At 42.7% G+C, this 19,304-nt stretch overlaps 1 protein-coding gene across 2 annotated transcripts in view; it reads right to left on the minus strand.

Moving 5' to 3' along the window:
- SMYD3 (SET and MYND domain containing 3) overlaps positions 1–19,304 on the minus strand; it is a 769,033-nt gene that overhangs the window by 153,402 nt on the left and 596,327 nt on the right. For both annotated transcript variants that reach the window (XM_075540594.1, XM_075540595.1), the window contains one exon: positions 18,574–18,684. In XM_075540594.1, the coding sequence (XP_075396709.1) occupies positions 18,574–18,684 (111 nt within the window). The remainder of the gene's footprint in view (positions 1–18,573; positions 18,685–19,304) is intronic.

Raw genomic sequence — 19,304 nt, forward strand, 5'->3', positions numbered from 1 at the left:
TGGAACTACGGTTGGCCAAATCAGAACGTCGAGTTGAATGAGTGTATCATCCTGGAGCACACCCATGTCACCAATTCCCTTCCATCATCCCTCGGAGAAGGCAAAGCCACTGCAGGGATTGTCTAAAGCAAGTTGTGAGTCTTGTCAAATCGTACTATCCCCTGCACTGTTTACTATGTCTCTACTCATAGTCCATGAGTAAGATGTTAGTAAAAATGTGTGTGCTGAGGCAAAGAGGAGAGAGAGAGGACCACATCCTGGCCCATCGAGCCCCAAGGATGATATTCCTGCTCAGAGCAGCCAAGGCACAGAGAGGACTATAAGGCCGGCCCCACCATGAGACACAATGTCCCCTCACTGACCCACAGTGATGCAGGGGACAGCACTGGAGACACAATGTGAAAATTGAGCCAGGTCTGACTCCCCCCACCACACACCCACCCACCCAAGCCAAACACAAAAGGAGTGCAACTGAGCAGCAAGGGGAGCAAAGCAACAAAATCCCCAAAGAATCCCCAAAATAGACTTCAGACTCAGAGGGCAGGGTTTGGCACCTCATGAGATGTGATCAGAAAACATACTTAAGGGTCAGCAGACAGACTTGGAACTATTATAGACCCCTTTTCTTCTTCCTCTTTTTTTAATGTCTGTCTATATAAGATAGGCAAGATAAACAATCCCAAGGAGAAAACAACAGGACCAACAGTTCCAGGGGGACAAGGGAGAGGGGAGGGGAAGGAAAGGAGAAAGGAGCCAACAAACCCAGGAAAAGGGAACAACAAAAGATCTAAAATTGATGGCGAGGAGGGTGTAGAATGCCTGGTGTGGTTTGATCAAGTGCAATGTAGCCAAGAGGAATTAATGAGAGCCGAATGAAGGTTAAACATGATAGTGGGTCAGGAGGAAAGTAAAAGGAAATAGGAAAAAACTAGGTGGCAAAAACATTTATAGGGGTATAAATATAGGCATGTACATATTAATATATAATGATAGGGATATAGGCCTATGTACACATACTTATATGTTAAGTATTAAGGTAACTGATGGGCATTAGGTCTCTACTCAAGCACCCTCTCAATGCAAGAACACGTTGTTCTAATAACCTGGCATTCTTGTGATGCTCACCTACCCAACAAAGTGAAGACAAAACTGGTGCATAAGCAAATGTGGTGGAGACAGTTGATGGTGCCTGGCTATTACAAGATATAGCATCTGGGGTCTTAAAGGCTTGTAGTTAAGCAAGCGGCTATCTAACAGAGAAGCAACTAAGCCCACATGGAAGAAGCACACCAGCCGGTGTGATCACAAAGTGTTGACAGGATCAGGTATCAGGCAGCAGAAGACCCAAAACAAACAATCATATTGATGTGAACAAGGAGGGTGGGAGTGGAGACCCAAAGCCCATCTGGACATCCCCTCACAGATGGGTCACAAGGAAGGGACAAGCCAGCCAGGATGCATACTGATGAAACACATAAAATTCCTCTAGTTCTTTAATGCTTCCTCCTCTGGACTATCATGAGCCCAGTTCTACCTTACAAATCTGGCTAGACTAGAGCATGTAAGATAAGAGCGGTACAGATAAGAGCTCTTGACACACAGAATCCAGGATAGATAAACCCCTCAGGACCAGTAATGAGAGTAGCAATACCATGAGGGTAGGGGTAAGGTGAAGGGAGGAGGGGGAGAAAGGGGGAACCAATTGCAATGATCAATGTATAACCCACACCCACCCCACCCTAGGGGGGTGGGAACCAACAGAAACGTAAAGGGGGACAGCAGAAAGTATAAGATATGAAAATAATAATAATTTATAAAGGGTTCACAGGGGCGGGAAAGTAGGGGGTGGAGAGAAAAAAGAGAAGCTAATAACAAGGACTCAAGTAGAAAGAAAATGTTTTGAAAATGTGATGGCAACATATGTACAAATGTGCTTGATATAATTGATGTATGGAGTGTTCTAAGAGCTGTAAGAGCCCCCATAAAATGATGCATAAAATAACTGCAAATGTCATTGTGTGTTAAATTTTTATGCAGAGTACGTTAATGGAATCGATTGGATTAGGATGTGGCACTCCTGACCTCTGGGCAACCCTTCCCATGGCCACCGGGTGGTCAGCTACAGGTTTGGGGCAGGGCCCACTGCTGCCCACTCCCATTCCCACTGCCCCGTCACTGCAGAGTCCTGGGGATGCTAAAGGCAGTGAGATAACTGAGAATGACCGTGCTGGGCATACAGTCAAGGGAGGGAGGCTAGCCCTGCAATGGAAGGAATAAGGAATAAATGCCACGGAAGCCCTGTCGGCTATCTGGTGGTTTCATCATTTCTGTTCCTTATGAGCAAAGGAATCCAAGTGCGGGCTCATGTAGGACAGAAGGGCAACTCCTGCTTGGCAAACCCTAAAAGGAGTTCCAGTCTCATTTGGGAGAAGACCTGGGAAAGACAGTCCGGGGATGACATTCATTTTGTACAGGGAGCCGGGGAAGGGGAGAAAAGTGATTTCATAGGGTACTCTGAGCCCTGGTGGTGTAGCGGTGAGTGTACAGTTTGGCTGCGATCCACAAGGTCAGTCGTTTGAAACCACCAGCCACTCCTCAGAAGAATGACGGGGCTTCTCTATTTCCCTAAAGAGTTACCGTCTTCAAAATCCTGTCCGGCAGGGTCATAATGAGTCATAATTGACTCGATGGCAGTGAGTTCTTGTTCTGTCACTCACGCTGTCTTTGTACTCAGCCTGAGGTGATATATGAAACTAAAGGAAAGAACTGTGCTCCTGGCTGGGCAAACACTTCAACCTGGCCACTCTCTTCTGTTGTAAGCCAAATTAGAATGGGTCCATTGAGTAAGGGAGCCCCCTCTCTCCTCCATCTCCTCTGATGTATGCCATAAGTTGGATGTACCTTGGAAATATTAGGCTGAGTGAAATAGCTCAAAAGGATAAACAATGTCCCCCCACTTGCATAAAGTACCTAAGGAACAGGCATACCAGAGGCTTTAAGATGTTCCTGGAAAAATGGAATTATAAAATAATGGAGTTTTTCCCCACAAATATTCTAAAGTCCCCTTGTAGAGACAAACATTTATTAGTTGCTATTAGGAGAAGACTTTGAGTAGCATCAATGATTAAGTGCTCAACTACTAGATACAAGGTTGGTGGTTCAAACTCACCCAGCGGTGTCTCAGAAGCCATCTGCTTCCATTACACTTTGGGTTGTCATGAGTTAGTACTGACTACATGGCAAATCACAGAAGCTGGGAAGGGGCGGAACGTGATTGGTGGGACCATGTAAATCATGGGTGTGAGACCCTAAAGGAGAAACTGGTCCATTTGGTCATTCATCGAGTATAAGAGCCATCTCAGAAGTAGGAACAAAGATATTCCTGCAACTGCCTAGAAAGAAGTATCCCCAGCTGAGCATGAATGAAATCCCTTCCCGGAGAGGCAGAGGTAGCAGAGGTTACAGAGGCCATGGCCGGGGTCCCTGAGACCGGGAGGCAGTGAGGCAGGCAGGCTTCCCAGCCCAAGGAACTCTATGACACAGAGGCCGAGGGCCGGGGAGCAACAGGTGGCTGCTAACATTACAGACCAGAGCATTATACCCTTCATATTTTCTGATTCTGATTTGTGGTAGCCTGTTAGCTTCCCCAACAAACTTCCATAATTTGAGTGTTCTCTGGGAGCTCCGTGTGGCCATGGCCATAGATTACCGAATTTAGTAAAGACATATAGAGTTCAGGGTCAGGATGGTGGATGCCAGAATGGGGAGAAAACGGATGGTGGCTGCCTGGTAGCACCTGGCCTTGACCAGGTGTGGTGCTGGATCCTCTCTCTCCCTTGTGTGGCCCAGAGAGGTCACCTGGGTTTCCCATGGTGTGTCCTCAGCACTCTCTGGTTCTTCATCTAACGTTACATTGCTGTTTTCCAGTGGATTGCAGAAGGCAGTCCTTTACAAAGGATAGTGTTAAAGTCGGACATGTTTTACTAGTCGAACTCAACTACTGTTTGGTTTTAAAAACACTTCAGGGGGAGAATTTTGGTGGAAAGTTTGCAGATTATCTCAGGTGATCGTTTCAGGGGCTTACCCAATCTCCATGGTTTGAGAAGTCTGGAGGTTAGGAGAATTTGAAATGCTGTCTGGGGAGTCCATTTTGGAAAGCAGTTTGTCAGTCTCGTATACACTGAACATGCGTTTACTGTCTTGTTGCTGTGCACCACCAAGTCAGTCCAACTCACAGCAACCTCACAGAACAGAGCACCAGTGCCCCCCGAGAGCTCTTGAGGCTATGATCTTTATGGGAGCAGATTTCTAGGTCTTTTCTCCTCTGGAATGGCTGGTGGGTTTGAACTGCCAACCTTTCAGTTAGTACTCAAGCACTTAACCATGAAGACGCTTCACAATCCCACTCCTAGTTATTGAGCCAAAATAAATAAAACTCCAAGTTCACACAAAAACTTGAGTGTAAATGGTAATAATAATGCCTCTTTTAGATGGCTGCTTGTTTTAAGATAAGCCTTTAAGATCCAGGCACCATGCTTTTTGAGAGCTGGGCCCATCTGGTGTCTTCACCACGCTTTGCTATAGCACCCATATCTTTAGTGATCTCTTCATGAGGCTGAGCATTGATCAGGCTTGGCCTGTCATAAGAACGAACTGTTCTTAGATTGGGGGTAGAACTAAATGTGAGTCCAAAATGCACTCCTATATTTCTGGTTTGTGTACCTCTGGTTCACTTAAGAGACAACATTATCATTTTGTGATAGAGAACAGTACATAGCATCCCCTTGGGGCATAAGGTAATTTCATTGACAGTCATTAATTTAACCAGTGGCGTAGAATTTAAAACACTGTGGAGGAAAGTAAATTATACAAAAAATAGGCCAGTTTTTCAGACTGAATACATGAAGTATTGACTTGTACAGATTACACTCTTAAGTGAGTAGACACTATTTATTTGAACAAGAGGGATAGGTGACAGGGAAAAACTTTCCATAACACTTACTCACAGAGGTTTCAATTAAGTTCACATGAAGAAGCACACCAGCCTGTGTGATCCAAGGATGATAAGTGAAAAACCCAAATCCGAAGGAATGAATGGTGCCGGCGCTTCCGCTGTGAGCACCCAGTTTGCCGCAGGCAATGGAGGACAGTGGAAGCCCAAAATCTCTCTGCAAGGTCTCCACATGGTTAAGCATCTGGTAACCCCCCTGTGGCCACATAGCCTTGCTACCAGAGACAGCACACTATAAAGTGGATTGTGGCAGATGTAGTTAGATTGAAATAGAATACTTCATCATTTGATCGCCCTTTTAATCCATTTTAAAGTTGTTTCCGTTTTTATTATTTTCTGCTTTCTTTTCCATCGAGGTTTTTCATTGTTGGTTTCTGTTTGTCTGTTTGAGTTCTGTATGCTTTTCTGTATAAGAAATCCAGGATTGAAAATTCTACAGAGACAATAACTTGATGCATGGCAGGGGAGGTTGGGGGGTAATGGTGAGCTAGCAACACTGCGTGGAAGAAGAAAATGTCCTGAAATTAATCATGGTGATAACTGCATAACTCTTTCGAATATAATTCAACCACTGAATTGCATGCTATGTGAACTAATGGCAACAAAACAGGTTTTAAAAAAGCATGCACCTTATTGAATAGCAATTGCAATTAAATAGAGAACTATAAAATAGAGAAGATACAGATATGACAAAATAATAATTTGTAAATTATCAAGGGTTCATGGGGAGGGAGGGGAAAAAATGAGGAGCTGATGCCAGGGGCTTAAGTGGAGAGCAAATGCTTTGAGAATTATGAGGGCAATGAATGTACAAATGTGCTTTCCACAATCGATGTACATGTGGATTGTGATCAGAGTTGTATGAGCCCCTGAAAAACAATGAAAATAAATAAAGAAATTCTGAAAAATGCTATAGAGAAGATACAGATACTTCTCGCAGAACTGTACAGCTGGCACAGTGGCGTGGTAAAGTGCAGCCTCTGAGGCCAAAAGGTTCCCGTGATCTCATCTGCTAAACAGAACTAACTGTAGCCACCATGCTAACAGGTTAAAGGGGACAAGGCATATGAAAGAAGCGTAAGAGTACTAAGCATAGAGTAAGTGCCCTGAAAGCCTCAGCACGTATTCTAGTTTCTAGTACTGTATGTGGGAGAGTGACTTCATTCTGCCCTGAACACTTGACGCGTGTCCTATTTTGAGCTAGTTGCGGTGCTTGGTACATCAGGAATACGTATGCCCCTTGTGACCTCAATCCTCTCGCCACATTAGCTGCCACCACTGATCTGTCCCCTGAGCAGAAGTTTCTTGTAACCCAAAAGTCAGTGGAAAGGAATTTTTCTGCAAGGACGGAAGAGTCTGTGATAGGGGTTTCAAGTCACCACAAGTTGTGGAGAGACCCTCCTCTCCCTCTTGGGTGTAGACATCTTACATCTCCAAAATCTCTTTTGGGAAAAACACAGTAACACGAAAAAGCACAGCTGTCTGTTCACTGGGGAGAGAGCTGCATTAAAACACAACATCCTGTGAAGTGGTGGGCAGAATAGCCCAAGGAGAACGCAATTGCTTTATTCTTTTCCAGCCAGCTTTATTGCCCATTGCACCGTGGCCCAAGGCCTCTCCCATCATTTCATGTGACCCTGCAGATGTGGTTATGAAGTTCACAGACGCCTTTCCTCATTTGGACATTAATGCCAGCCAGCACTGCCTTCGCACAGGGGAGACTCATTCTTCTGATGGTCTGAAGAACCAAGACGTTAGGTAACATTCATCAATGCTAGGTTTCTGGCTATTTTAAAAACTCAACCAATGTGACACACACTATTTCTGTCCCCTGGCCAATCTTCATAATCTCCCCAAAGATAATGTAATTCAGTTGTGATGAAAATTTTAGAAACAGGAAACACATTCTGCTTAGACTGCGAAAACTTGAAATATAAACCAATTCAGAGTCAGTCGGTCTCATCATCCTGTCACCAGGTAGTTCTGCTTACAATTAATTTAGCAAAATAGAGGAAGGCAGCAGCCAAAAAAAAAAAGCGTCTTGGTTTACTAAATGACCTTTTAAGAAAATGTTCAGAATTCAAATAGGATCAAGTTGCCAAAAAATCTTTTTCTTGGGCACACTCTTTTGCTTTGAATATAAATTCAACTCTAAAATGTCCTTATTCCTTCGTTAGGAAATCGTATTTCCCTGTCTTGTTCAATTGTGCTGCTCCCCCATTTGCACAGCTCAACAGGAATAGCCTGGTTGATGGGCGCCACAGCTGGCATCCGGGAGCAGTTCTTGCCTAGTGCTAGCATGCCATTACTTTGTCGATGCCAAGCCATTCCAGGGCGCCATAACTGGTGGCCGTTTTAAGAGGGCTCCTAAGGGATCACAGAAAAGCCATTCTGCGATGTAAAAGAGGCCCTCTAAGAGAAACTAAGTTAGTAAAGACAGTAATTAACATTGCTTCCCCGCCCCCGTAGAAGAAAACATGACATATACTTAGAATTGGAGCATCAGCGCCCCATGGATGGAACTGTTTCTGGAATGGCTACAGATAGTCAAAGCAAAAAGCAAAGCTGACGCCACAAGATCTCAGTAACAGATCCAAGTTCAGTTCCAGCAAGTGACAAGGAACAAGGCGTTTCACAAATGAAAAACAAAGAGACCATCTTTTTCCCCATTCAATATTTTTTTGCCCCTTGTTAAGACCAGTTGTCTGTAGGTCGATGAATTCATTTCTAATTCCTCTTATTCTGCAGCATTGTACTACATGACCGCCACTGTACCAGTACTAGGCTACTTTAACTACTATGGTTGTGTAGTAAGTTTTGAAGTCAGGAAGGGAGAGACCTCTACTTTTGTTCTTCTCAGGAAGTTTTTACTTCTCCTGAGTCTCATCATCTCCACATGAAGTTAGTAATGAGTCTTTCTTTAAAGAATGGATTTGGGATCTGGACCAGAATTACATTGTATTTACAGATATTGCTTTGTGTAGTGTTGACATTTTCACAATACTAAGCCTTCCTAGAAAGAAAGATGAGGCTTTCTACCACTGTAAAGAGTTACCGTCTTGGAAACCCACAGGGCCCTGTGGGGTCACTGTGAATTGACATTCACTAGACAGCAATGAGTTTTAGGTTTGAAGCTTTCCTGTCCATGAAAATGGGATATACTTCCAGTTACGTAGGTCTCTTTTGGTTTCTTGTAGTAGTAGTCATCGTCTGTAGTTATAGTTTTACAAATCTTTTGTTTCTCTGGGTAGGTTTATTCCTAAGCAGTTCATCTATCGTGTGATTCTTATAAATGATATTGTTTTCTTGATTTCTTTTTCAGAGATATCTTCATTAATAAACAGGAATCTGATTGGTTTTTGTATGTTAATCTTGTATCCTGCCATGTTGCTGAATCTTTCCATGGTCTCCAACAATTATTTTTTTGTAGAGTCTTTGGGGTTTGTATGTATAAAGTCATATCACCTGCAAATAGTGAGAGCTTCACTTCTTTGCCCCTTTGGGATTGTTTGATTTCTTTTTTGTTGACTTCCAGCACAATGCTTGTCTGGTTCCTATTTGGCAAGGGGATTGGTTCATGTTATTGGTTAATTGTTAATTGGTTAAATGTTAAATTCCTTATCTGTATTGACTGACATGGTCATGTGGGTTTTTTGTTTTATTTATAAGGTCAATTAAAGATCTAAATGTAAATCACAGCATTATGAAGACCATCAATGGGAAACCAGGGACAAAGTAAGTGCCCTATTGCAAGGTATAGGAGTCCAGGTGGTTTCATAGTTACATGCTGAGCTGCTAACCAAAAGGTCAGCAGTTCGATACCATCAGCTGGCTCTGTGGGAGTAGGGTGAAGTTTTCTACTCCTGTAAAGAGTTACCATCTCTGAAACCCATAGGAGCAGTTCTGCCCTGCCTTATAGGGTCACAATGAATCAGAATTGCCTGGATTGCACTGAGTTTGGGTTTTTGGTTGGTATTGCAGGGTATAAACACACTCATCAAACATAATGAGGGGAATATACATAGTACATGAAAAAGCAGATGACTGGAAACTACTGAAAATAAAACACTATGTGATCAAGACTTCATCAGAAGAGTCAAAGGGGACAGACTTTGTAGGTTACCAAGGGACAGGGATGACAAGGAATGGAAGATGAAGCAATAGGCTAGAAGGTTCGCAGGTAATGGGTGAAGGGAACATTTATTTAAAAGAAAGTCAAATAGACTCACCCTGAAAGCTTAATGTCAGGGGATGAGGTGAGGCTCTCTCACTTGCAAAAGGAGACTGAAAAGCTAGGCTACAGATCCGTTCCCTTTGACTAAATATTTATCACAGGCCTGGGGAGGCTGGAAGACACAGATAGAGCCCCAGACTTATAGCCCAGTACAAGCCAAGATGCCTACAAACGAAGTGACTAGATCTGTAGTAGACTCAACATCACTGCCGGCACGAGATTTGCATAGCGGTCTGAGGGGCCAGATGGAGGCAGGTGCAAAACTACCAGATTAAGAAGAGGAATATAGGAAAAAAGGGAACAAAACCAACATACTTTCTGTAAAAGTGAAACTCTCATTCAAACTTACAAAACATGCAGCAAAACTTAATGCTAAGACCAATAACCAAGAGCACAAATTCATGCCAGTAAAGCAAATTTTACAAAACAGGTTGACTAAGATTTAAAAGAAGTATGCTTAGCATGTTCCATGAGAAAAGGGAACAGCATGCATTAGAAATGAATAAAAACTATAAAGCAAAAAAAAATAGATACAAATGAAACACAAGCAAAAGATATGCCTAAAAGCAAATTTGAAATATTAGAAAGAAAAAGTCATTAAGTCAGGCCAGTTGCAAAGAGTATCTTTGCAAATGATTTAGAGAAACTTTACTTTTGGAAACATGGAATGAAGACCAGAAACGGAAAGGATTATCTCTAGGAAGCAGGTCTTGGGCAGCAATGGCGATGTAAGATAGCAACATTGCTGCTTCACCTGCTGGACCACCAGCGTAATTCAAGTTGGAAAAGGGGGTGAGAATAGTTGTATCCTTGAAGAATGCAATTACTGTTACTGATTTGTACCTGGAGACATTGATTGGTGTATGTTCGGCTGCGCATATTCTCAACAACAAAAACACCTTCTAGGTATTTTCATCCACATCTTAATGCTTAGAACCATGTCTCATCGCCACTTCTGCTGCAAAAGAGGCTGGGGAAATGCTTATTTTGCCTTTAAGGGTCACACATGAGGACAACGACGGAGTACAGAGTTTGAATAACTGCGGGGTAGCCAATCTACAGTCTATCATACCCTTCGAGGCCATTCTCCTTAATTAAGCCAAAAATCCACTGAATATTGTGTTAAAGATAGGCCAAAAGGTGTAGGACAGAAAGTACTAGATTACATTGCTGGATTCTAGTCCAGTTTGTTTCTAACAAGCTGGGTGGTCTTGGGGAAGTCACCATCCTCTCTGGGTTTGTCTCCTCACCTCTAAAGTAAGGGGATTGAACTAGATGGTCTTAAGGTGACTTTGAGCTCTGTTAGTCCATGTGTCTACAAAGTGTTTCCTACTCAGAAGTAAGAGGGTATACACACAGATAAAAATATAAGCTTGATTTGCAACGAGTACATAATTTATATTTTAAAGTTTCCATTTACTTGAGATTTATCATCTGTATAGTAATATAACATCCCTTTTGAAATCTCTGTACTGTTGATTTGCTTAGAAAAATTAACACAGAGGTAAATTTAGCTTAGTGCATTCCCCAATGATCATAAATTCAAAATTAGTTTAGTGAAAATGAATTTTACTTCAGTTCCCAAATGTAAGTTTTTCTTAGTTTCTGCTTTACTTGGAACCTAGAAAATCTATCATACCAGCTTTCTGCATCTAGTAATAGTTATTATATGCTTCCATCTGCATATTTCTGAACTTGCATGGGAATAAATAAAGGATGCAGGAGTCTTAATGGCAAATTAAAAAACAAAAAACTCACAATATTTGAATCAATTCGAACTCATAATGACCCCATAGGACAGAGTAAAACGTGCCCTACAGGGTTTTCAAGCGTGCAAATCCCTTCAAATACAGACGGCCATATTGTTCTCCATCAGCATATCTGGTGGGGATGGATTCAACCTGCTCAACCACAGCCCAATACGTCCTACACTGTACCAGCAGGCAACCTAGCGCCTCAGCAGCAGGCAGGATTTACACGCAGCAGTTTAATGTCTAGAGCAAATGAAACGTTCCTTCTAAGGGAGGTTGTTGGGAATGTTTGGGTTCTCCATTGGCTTGTCCAGGTCAGAAACTAAGTCAATGGAAGCATGACTCACCGAGTGGAATCAATTGGTTCTGTAAGATTGCCAGATGCTTTGTTGTAAAAATATATTTACTTGCCATTTAAATCTTCTTTCCACAGACAACTGTATTTGATTCTCCCTTTAAAACTCTTGGTCTATTGATCTACCCAATGGCCTAATTGCTTTACTCCTGGATTACTGGAATGATCCCTAATGCCCTAGTTCCTAACAGTCCCTTCATTGTCTGCCCTCTTGTCATTGTGTACACTGTTTTCAAGTAAGTTTATTTCAAATACTTGTGTTTCCATGCTTTCGAATTGTTTAAGTTTCCTCCAAGATCCTAAGGTCAATTATACCTGTTTTTTTCTTTCTACTTTCCAAATGACCTAATTATATCCTTTCCTCCAACCAGATGGTGTTCAGTTAATTTATATACACATACTTACAGACACATTTACACGAGCATATATGTGCGTGTGTTTATATAATAGCAATATTTCCATACTGATTCGAGAAGTAACAGTGATAAAAAATTAAAGCAAAGCAACGATGAGATACTTCCTAACTCCTAAACCAACAATGAGAGCCAAATGCCAAAAACAGAAACAACAAATGCTGGAGAGGATGCAGAGCGATCTGAACTCTCCTACACTGCTGTATGAGTGTACAAATTGTGGAAAGTGGTAGGCGATAGCTTAAATAACCGGGAACAGAAATTCCACAAAACTCAGCAATTCCTCTGCTGGGTATGTACCCCACAAAACTTACGGCTCACAGCACCAGTTTTAGACATAAGCACACTCAGGCTCATCACAGCACCGTTTCCAATAGCAAGAAGATGGAAACAGCCTAAATCCCCGTCAGGAGGCGAGCGAGTCATGAATGGTGGTGCACACATACAATGGGATACTATGCAGGACTGAAAAACAATGACGAAATCGGAAGCACCTCACGACCTGGATAACATTCAGCTGAGTGAAATCTGTCAGTAACTAAAGGACAAATACTGTATGAGATCAGTGTTAGAAAGAAAAACAAAAACAAGACTAGACTATCATACCAAAGGAACAAACTTTGGAGGTTACCAAGGCGGCGCAAGGGGAGGGAAGATGAGACAAAGAGGGTCGACAGATATTAACTTGGGTGCAGGGTAGGTAGTAATCCACAAGAGAGAAAAGAGAAATCAAAGGAAGAGGGAAAGGTAAGCCGTTGAGGGGGTTGATAAATAAACTGTTGATTACTGAAATGTGATCGGAAGGCAATTATTTCAAATGTCAAACCTCAATTCACAATCAAAAGAACTCTGGTGGTGTAGTGGTTATGTGTTGGGCTGCTAACCACAAGGTCTGCAGTTCAAATCAGCCAGCCACTCATGTGAGAAAGAAGGGGCTTTCTACTTCTGTAAAGAATTACAGCTGTCTCAGTGAGGCGGCATCAACATGGTGGCAGTAAGTTTCATTTGTTTTTGAGTTCACAATAATTTTTTAAAATCATTAAAAAAAATGCATATCACATGATTTTAAACAGAAGCTAGAACTGAATCATAAATTTATTCTAAATTTCCCAATAGTCAAAGCTAAAAGGAAACATTAATTTTTTAAAAATCCCAGAAGTCATGAGATTCAAGACACACACACACACACACACACACACACACACACACACACAAATCAGTAGGAGAACCTTTCCCCCTAGCACTGAGGCTTGAGATCCTCATAGTATCTCTGTGAGTGAATGGCCAACACGCTTATCACACGTCTACAATGATTGAAATAGCTGATTCTTGATAATATTGCTCAATGTGATCGATTGGCATCATGTCAAACCATGACCTAATAAAAGAAGCAGCAAGAAGAGCAAAAATAATGTGACCTAGGTCCATATGTCCCTGATGGTTTGTTCCAAGAATAAAATTTAGATAAAACAGAAGAAAGCAAGGGCTGCGTATCCATCAGAGAGTATTCCATTAATGTTATTTCTTAAACGCAGGCCTTAATTTTCCTTTTTAATTGTTAATCATCCATAGCATTTGAAATGTTAAAGTCCTGCAACAATTGCATTCCTAAGTACTCTTTCCACCCCTCCAACCACTCCGTGGGAAGAAAAGGGGCAGTCTACTTTTATAAGGGTCACAGCCTCAGAAATACTAGGGAGCAATTCTATTCCGCCCCATAGAGATGATAGGAGTCTGAATCAACTCCACGTCAATGGATTCCTTGTCTCGCTGGGTTGTTGCTTCTCATTAACATAATCTTACTGCCCCCCAAATTTCCTATGTAATCTTTTGAATGGCTCTTGTTTCTTTGACCTCATATAATTTACTCACTGCTTTTTGGTCTTGATACAACTTAAGGAGACAATTTTGGTTTAAAGTTTAAAGATCATATCAGAAAAAATAGTCTCAGAAGTTCATCTAGTTTCTATGGCTCTAGAAATTCTGGCTTCCATTACAACTTAATATTCTGTTTTTAATTTCCCCCCTTTTGACCAGGATTCTGCCAAAGATTTTTTTAAAAATCACTTTATTGGAGGCTCTTATAACATTCCATACATCAATTGTATCAAGCATATTTGTACATATGTTGCCATCAACCTTTACTTTCTATTTGAGCCCTTGAAATCAGCTCCTCCTTTTCCCCTCCCTGGCCCCTTCTCATTCTCATGGCCCCTTAATAAGTTATAAATTATTACTGTTTTCATATCTTACACCGACTGCTGTCTCCCTTCACCCATGCTTCTGTTGTTCATCCCCCTGGTGTGTGTGTGTGTGTAGTACATTGATCATTGCAATCGGTTTCCCCTTTCTTCTCCCCACTCCTACCACCTTCCTCCTACCCTCCCATTTCTGCTTCTGAGGGGTTTATCTGACCTGGATTCTGTGTGTCGTGAGCTCTATCTCTACTACTGTGCATGCTCCAGTCCAGCCAGGACCGAAATGCAGGACTGGGTCATGATAGTGGGAAGCCTCAAGGAACCAGAGTAATACAGTGTTTCATCAGTGCAATACTGCGCCCTGGCTGACTCCTCCCTTCCTTGTGACCCTTCTGTGAGGGATGGCCTATCGTCTACAGATGGGTTTTGTGTCTCTGCTCCAACCCTCCTCATTCTCAATAATATGTTGTTGTCGTTGCTTGGGGCCTTCTGGTGCCTGTTACTTGATTGTGTCAACACCTCATGATTTGCACAGTGCGATTCTACCATGTGGGCTTGCTGTTTCTCTGTTAGAAGGCCATTTGTTTAACTTTAAGCCTCTAAGACCCTAGATGCTACCTTCACCACATTTGCTTATGCACCCATTTGATCATGTCAGGAGGGTGAGCATCACAGAATGCCAGGTTGTTAGAACAGTGTTCTTGCGGTGAGGGAGGGGTTGAGCAGAAGCCCAAAGTCCATCCATTTCCTCAATGGATTGCCATATAAATTGCCAATACCTCTGTTTTAGTGAATTAATATATTTACATGAGTACACACTTATGTTTATACCTCTATCCATAGCTTTGCTTCCTAGATCTTTCCTGTTTCCTTCTACCTTTCTCCTGCCCCACCATCACACTCACCCTTCTTCTGCCTCTCGGTAAGTCCTCTCAGCTAGATTGCTGTTGCTCCAACACCCGCAGGAGCTCTACATCCTCCTCATGTTGATTTTAATTCCCTGGTTGTTCTCCTGCCTATAGTGTTGTTTGCTCACCATCCCTTCTCCCTCCACCCACTCCCCCGTCCCCTGTAAGTCCCTCTGGAACCAACGGTCCCTTGCTTTCTCCTCAGGCTTGCTTCCCATGCCTATCTTACATAGGTAGGTAAAAGAATAACAACAGGCTCAAAATAAAGAGAAAACAAAAAATTGAATTAAAAGGGGAGGGGAAAAAACATACATAATTCCAGGTCTGTCTGTTGACCTTTATGATTATCTCCCTACCAGTCCTGGGGGGTTCTGGGAACTGCCCCTCCTAGCCTGAAGTCTATTTGGGGGGCTCCTCAGAGGTTTTGTGGCTTGGCTTTGCTCCTGCTTGATATGCCCCACTGCGGGGGTGGTCAGACCAGACTCACTTCCTGCCGTGTGGCCTCTGTATGGTAGCTCCAGCAAGGGGACACCATGTCTTGAGCTGCTGTTGGCCCTACTGTCCTCTCTGTGCTCCACGCAGGGACGTCGTCCTCAGGGCTTGGTGCACCAGGATGGGGTCTAGTCCCTCGCTCTCTCTTTATCCTCTTTGGTTTGCTTCCAAGTGGACGTGGCAAGCCAGCCCCTCTCCCTAACCTGTGGGTTTAGTGTTGTCCTCTGTAGCAAACACTTCTGGGGAGCGGGGGAGGGAATGGGGTCAGTTTCTGCCATATCTTTTTTTATCAAAATATTCAGTAAAGGCAGCCAGACACTATCCAACTCTCTGGTCTCAGGGTAATAAGAGCAATTGTTATGGAGGCAATCAGCCGTGTCTTCCTCCTAGTCTTGACTCTCCTCCTTCCTCTGCTGCTGTTGGCAAGTAGAAAACAAGCACCTGAGATGGCCACATGCAGGCTCGTTTAAGACCCCAGCCGCCAACTAGCCATTAGAGCAGACACACTAAACCCAATTAGGCCAATAAATGGGTTATTCCATGAATAAGCCATGACCCTAAACTTCTAAACTAGGGACTCACATTCTGTGAGTTGTTTGACTGTACAGACACGCAGCACATGTCTCTTTCGTTGTTGCAAACATATCACACCACTCTCGCAGGTTCAGCTGTCGTCGGTGTGTAACCAAGGCACCGGCAGCACTCACAGCGATCTGCTGGGCAACCCTACCCTTCATCAAGGCACGTGCTTCCATCCAAACAAACGAACTCGGGTATTTTATTAACTCTTCTTTTGCCTGTCGAGAGCAGGGATGCACTCATTAGAGAGTGGGGGGCACTACCACCGTGGGACAGTGGAGAAAACAGCCGCATGTGAGGGGTTAACTAAGGAGGAAGACAAGAGTTTGAGTCCTTGCTGAGATGAACGAGTAGTTGCTCATAGTGGCTACTTGGCCTAAGCTCTGGTGGCGTAGGGGTTGTGAGTTGGGCTGTTAACCGCAAGGTCCGAAGTTTAAAACCACCAGCCGCTCCTTAGGAGGATGGGACTTTCTATTCCTATAAAGAATTAATAGTCTAGGAAGTAACAGGGGCGGTTTTACCCTGTTTTATTAGGGTTTTGATGAGTCCGAATCAACTGGATAGCAGTAAGTTCTAAGTGCCTGGGATCCTAAAAGCTTTCAAGTGATCTTCTAAGGTACATCAATTAATCTCTATTTGACTAAAGCAACAGAAAAAGGAGAGTCCAAACAGGAGGAAGGTATGGAATGTGTGGTTAATTGCCTTCAGAATTCTTTAGGCAAATACATCTAGCTGCTTAGTTGGGTAGAAGCCCAGATGACCTGGTGGGTTAGGTATTGGGTTGCTAACTGCAACATCAATAGTTCAAAACCATTGGCTACTCTGTGGCAAAAAGATGAGGTTTCTAGTCCTATAAAAAGTTAGGGTCTCTTCTAATAATTGCACAACTATTTTTAATATGCTTAACCACTGAATTGTATAATATGTGAGTTATAGTTTAATAAAATTGTTATTTTTTTAGTTACATTCTCGAGACCCCCCCAAGAGCAGTTCTACTCTCTCCCAGAGCGTCACGATGAATCACAATGGACTTGATGGTGGTGAGCTTTACTTAGTGAGGTTATCTAAATTTGTAGACAAACCTTTCCTAATATACGATTCTCTTCCCACTTTTCATTAGCAGAGGAAAAGAAAAGCATGGCTCCGATTTCAATACAGCATAACCACTCAGGCACTCAAGATTGACTCTGAGTGTCTTCCATATGTATGGAGGCTACCATATGTAAACAGCTCAGCTGCTGACCGAAAAGCTGGGATGCAAGTCGGATTGGCGGCATTTCAGAGGAGAGACCTACTGACTTCCTTCTGAAAATTCACCCTGGGAAGCCCCGTGGAGCGTAGTTCTACTTTCACACACATGGGCCACCATGATGTGGATGACTTAAAAAAATAATAACCATATCCAAGGTGCAGAAAAGGTACTATATTCAAGAGCCTTCTCAATCCCAGCCTGATCCCAAGAATATGCCAATCCCAATTTTAAGGATTCTTGTGGGAAGTTAGCACACTGCCATTTCATGTTATAGTCTGGAGAGGAGTCACAGGGAATTCCTTATGAATTCTTGCCAGTACTTAGTAATTAATGGTAGCAGGTAATTCTTACTAACACATTCTTGCTAATGTTAAGGTGGAATAAGTGGTCCTACTGTGGAATTTCAAGACACTATTAGCAGTGGATCCAAATTTGTCCACTCACTCCACTGATTTCTAGACATTTTTTAATACTAAGATAAGCGTACTCACTGACCGCTGCGGCATTAGAATGAACTGATGGCTCTTTCGCACACGGTGACAGCAAATACTTCTCCCCATGAGTGCTAACGCCTGAGGTCACAGACAATTGCGGTGTAAGGAAAGAAGCACTAATTTAGTCCAAAGAGCCCAGTTTTTGAGGCTTGGCTTGCCTACTTTCCTTTTTATCCTATCACCTAGACTTATCTCTCAACTTCCTTGAATTCAGTTGCATAATTTATAATTACTGAGATCAACACAATAATGACTATGAAAGAATTCCAACAAGGAGCGAGCACTCGGCAGCAGTAAGATTTCCCCTGATAACCCAGTGTGGGCAAGGTAAGAGCAAGCAGCCTAACATGAGCGGAGCATATGAGTAATATGAGCAAAGGCCAATCATTATCTCTCTAGCATTCACTGCGGCTGTTCCCTTCTGAGAGAGTAAAACTTCATGAATAAGTGATCTTTCGCTGACAAAGTATTGCAGTAGAGAGCCTTCCGAACAAATTCCAAAGAAGCAAATCCTAGGTATAACTTAATCCATTTATGACTGAGAAATGACTTATCCATCACAGTAGCATGTGACCCTCTTGTCATGTGTTACAGTACACTGGCCTTCAACATCCTCTTGGTTATGTGTGTGTGCAAGGCCTGCATTCCCAATGACCTCGGAGCTCCCCGGAGCCTCACCTGGGTGAAACCTCTTATTGCTTGGGGAATGATAAAAAGTTACAGGAATTAAAATACATGCTGCTGCATGCATTATTTCGCCCACCTTTGTTTCCTACCAGGCACAGACGGTCATTTACTTTTAAATGAGCAGAATTAAATCAGAGCTCTCTACGAGCTAATTAAGATATTGCCTGGGAGGTGTTCCAAGCGTTTCCACACAGCGTACCTTGTCTTGGGTTTGGCACCGGAAACAGTCGCATTCAAAGCAGTATTGGTCCCTCAGCTGCTTCTGGCGCTCCTCAGTGGTCATCAGCATGTCCAGGTAGCAGATGGTGAGCTGCGCAGGGCCAGAGGGAAAAGGTCACATGGCTGTTGTGCTCATTTTCCTTAATTAACAGTTAGTATTGTTTTCTAATCAGTGAAGTAATACCTGTTTATTGTTTATACCAAAAGGTGTAGGAGAGAAGATACCATTTATAACCTTCGCCCCGCAAACCAAGATAATCACCTGCAACTATTTTTAAAATAAAAGTTTACTGTGTTTTCAATTTACCCCGCAAATTAGGTTCCCACTTGACAATTTCTACATAAATGTTTCACTTCCAGTCGTTCCGTTCTCTCCATTGCTAACATTCTCTTTAGTGGCATTCTAGTGTTCCATTTCCAGAACTAGAGTTTCCCTGCATGTGCCCCCCACCCCTTGCCAATATCTTCTCATGTTTTGCTTTATAGTAATTGTAGATTTTTTGTTGATGGAGTATAGTTTTCATGGGTAATATCCTTTCTTTTGTGTGTCAATCTATTGTAGCCCTAATCAGAATGGTCAGTAGTAGGAGCCAAGAACCATCTAATTCTGGCCTCAGGGTACGTTTACGTGAGTTCTCTAAGTTATTAGCCTTGTGGACTAATTTCTTCTCTGATAGGTTAGCTTTCTTCCTTCTCTTTTGCTTCTGAGGC

The sequence above is a fragment of the Tenrec ecaudatus genome, chromosome 1 (genome assembly GCF_050624435.1).
Source record: "Tenrec ecaudatus isolate mTenEca1 chromosome 1, mTenEca1.hap1, whole genome shotgun sequence".
Classification (NCBI taxonomy): Eukaryota; Metazoa; Chordata; class Mammalia; order Afrosoricida; family Tenrecidae; genus Tenrec; species Tenrec ecaudatus.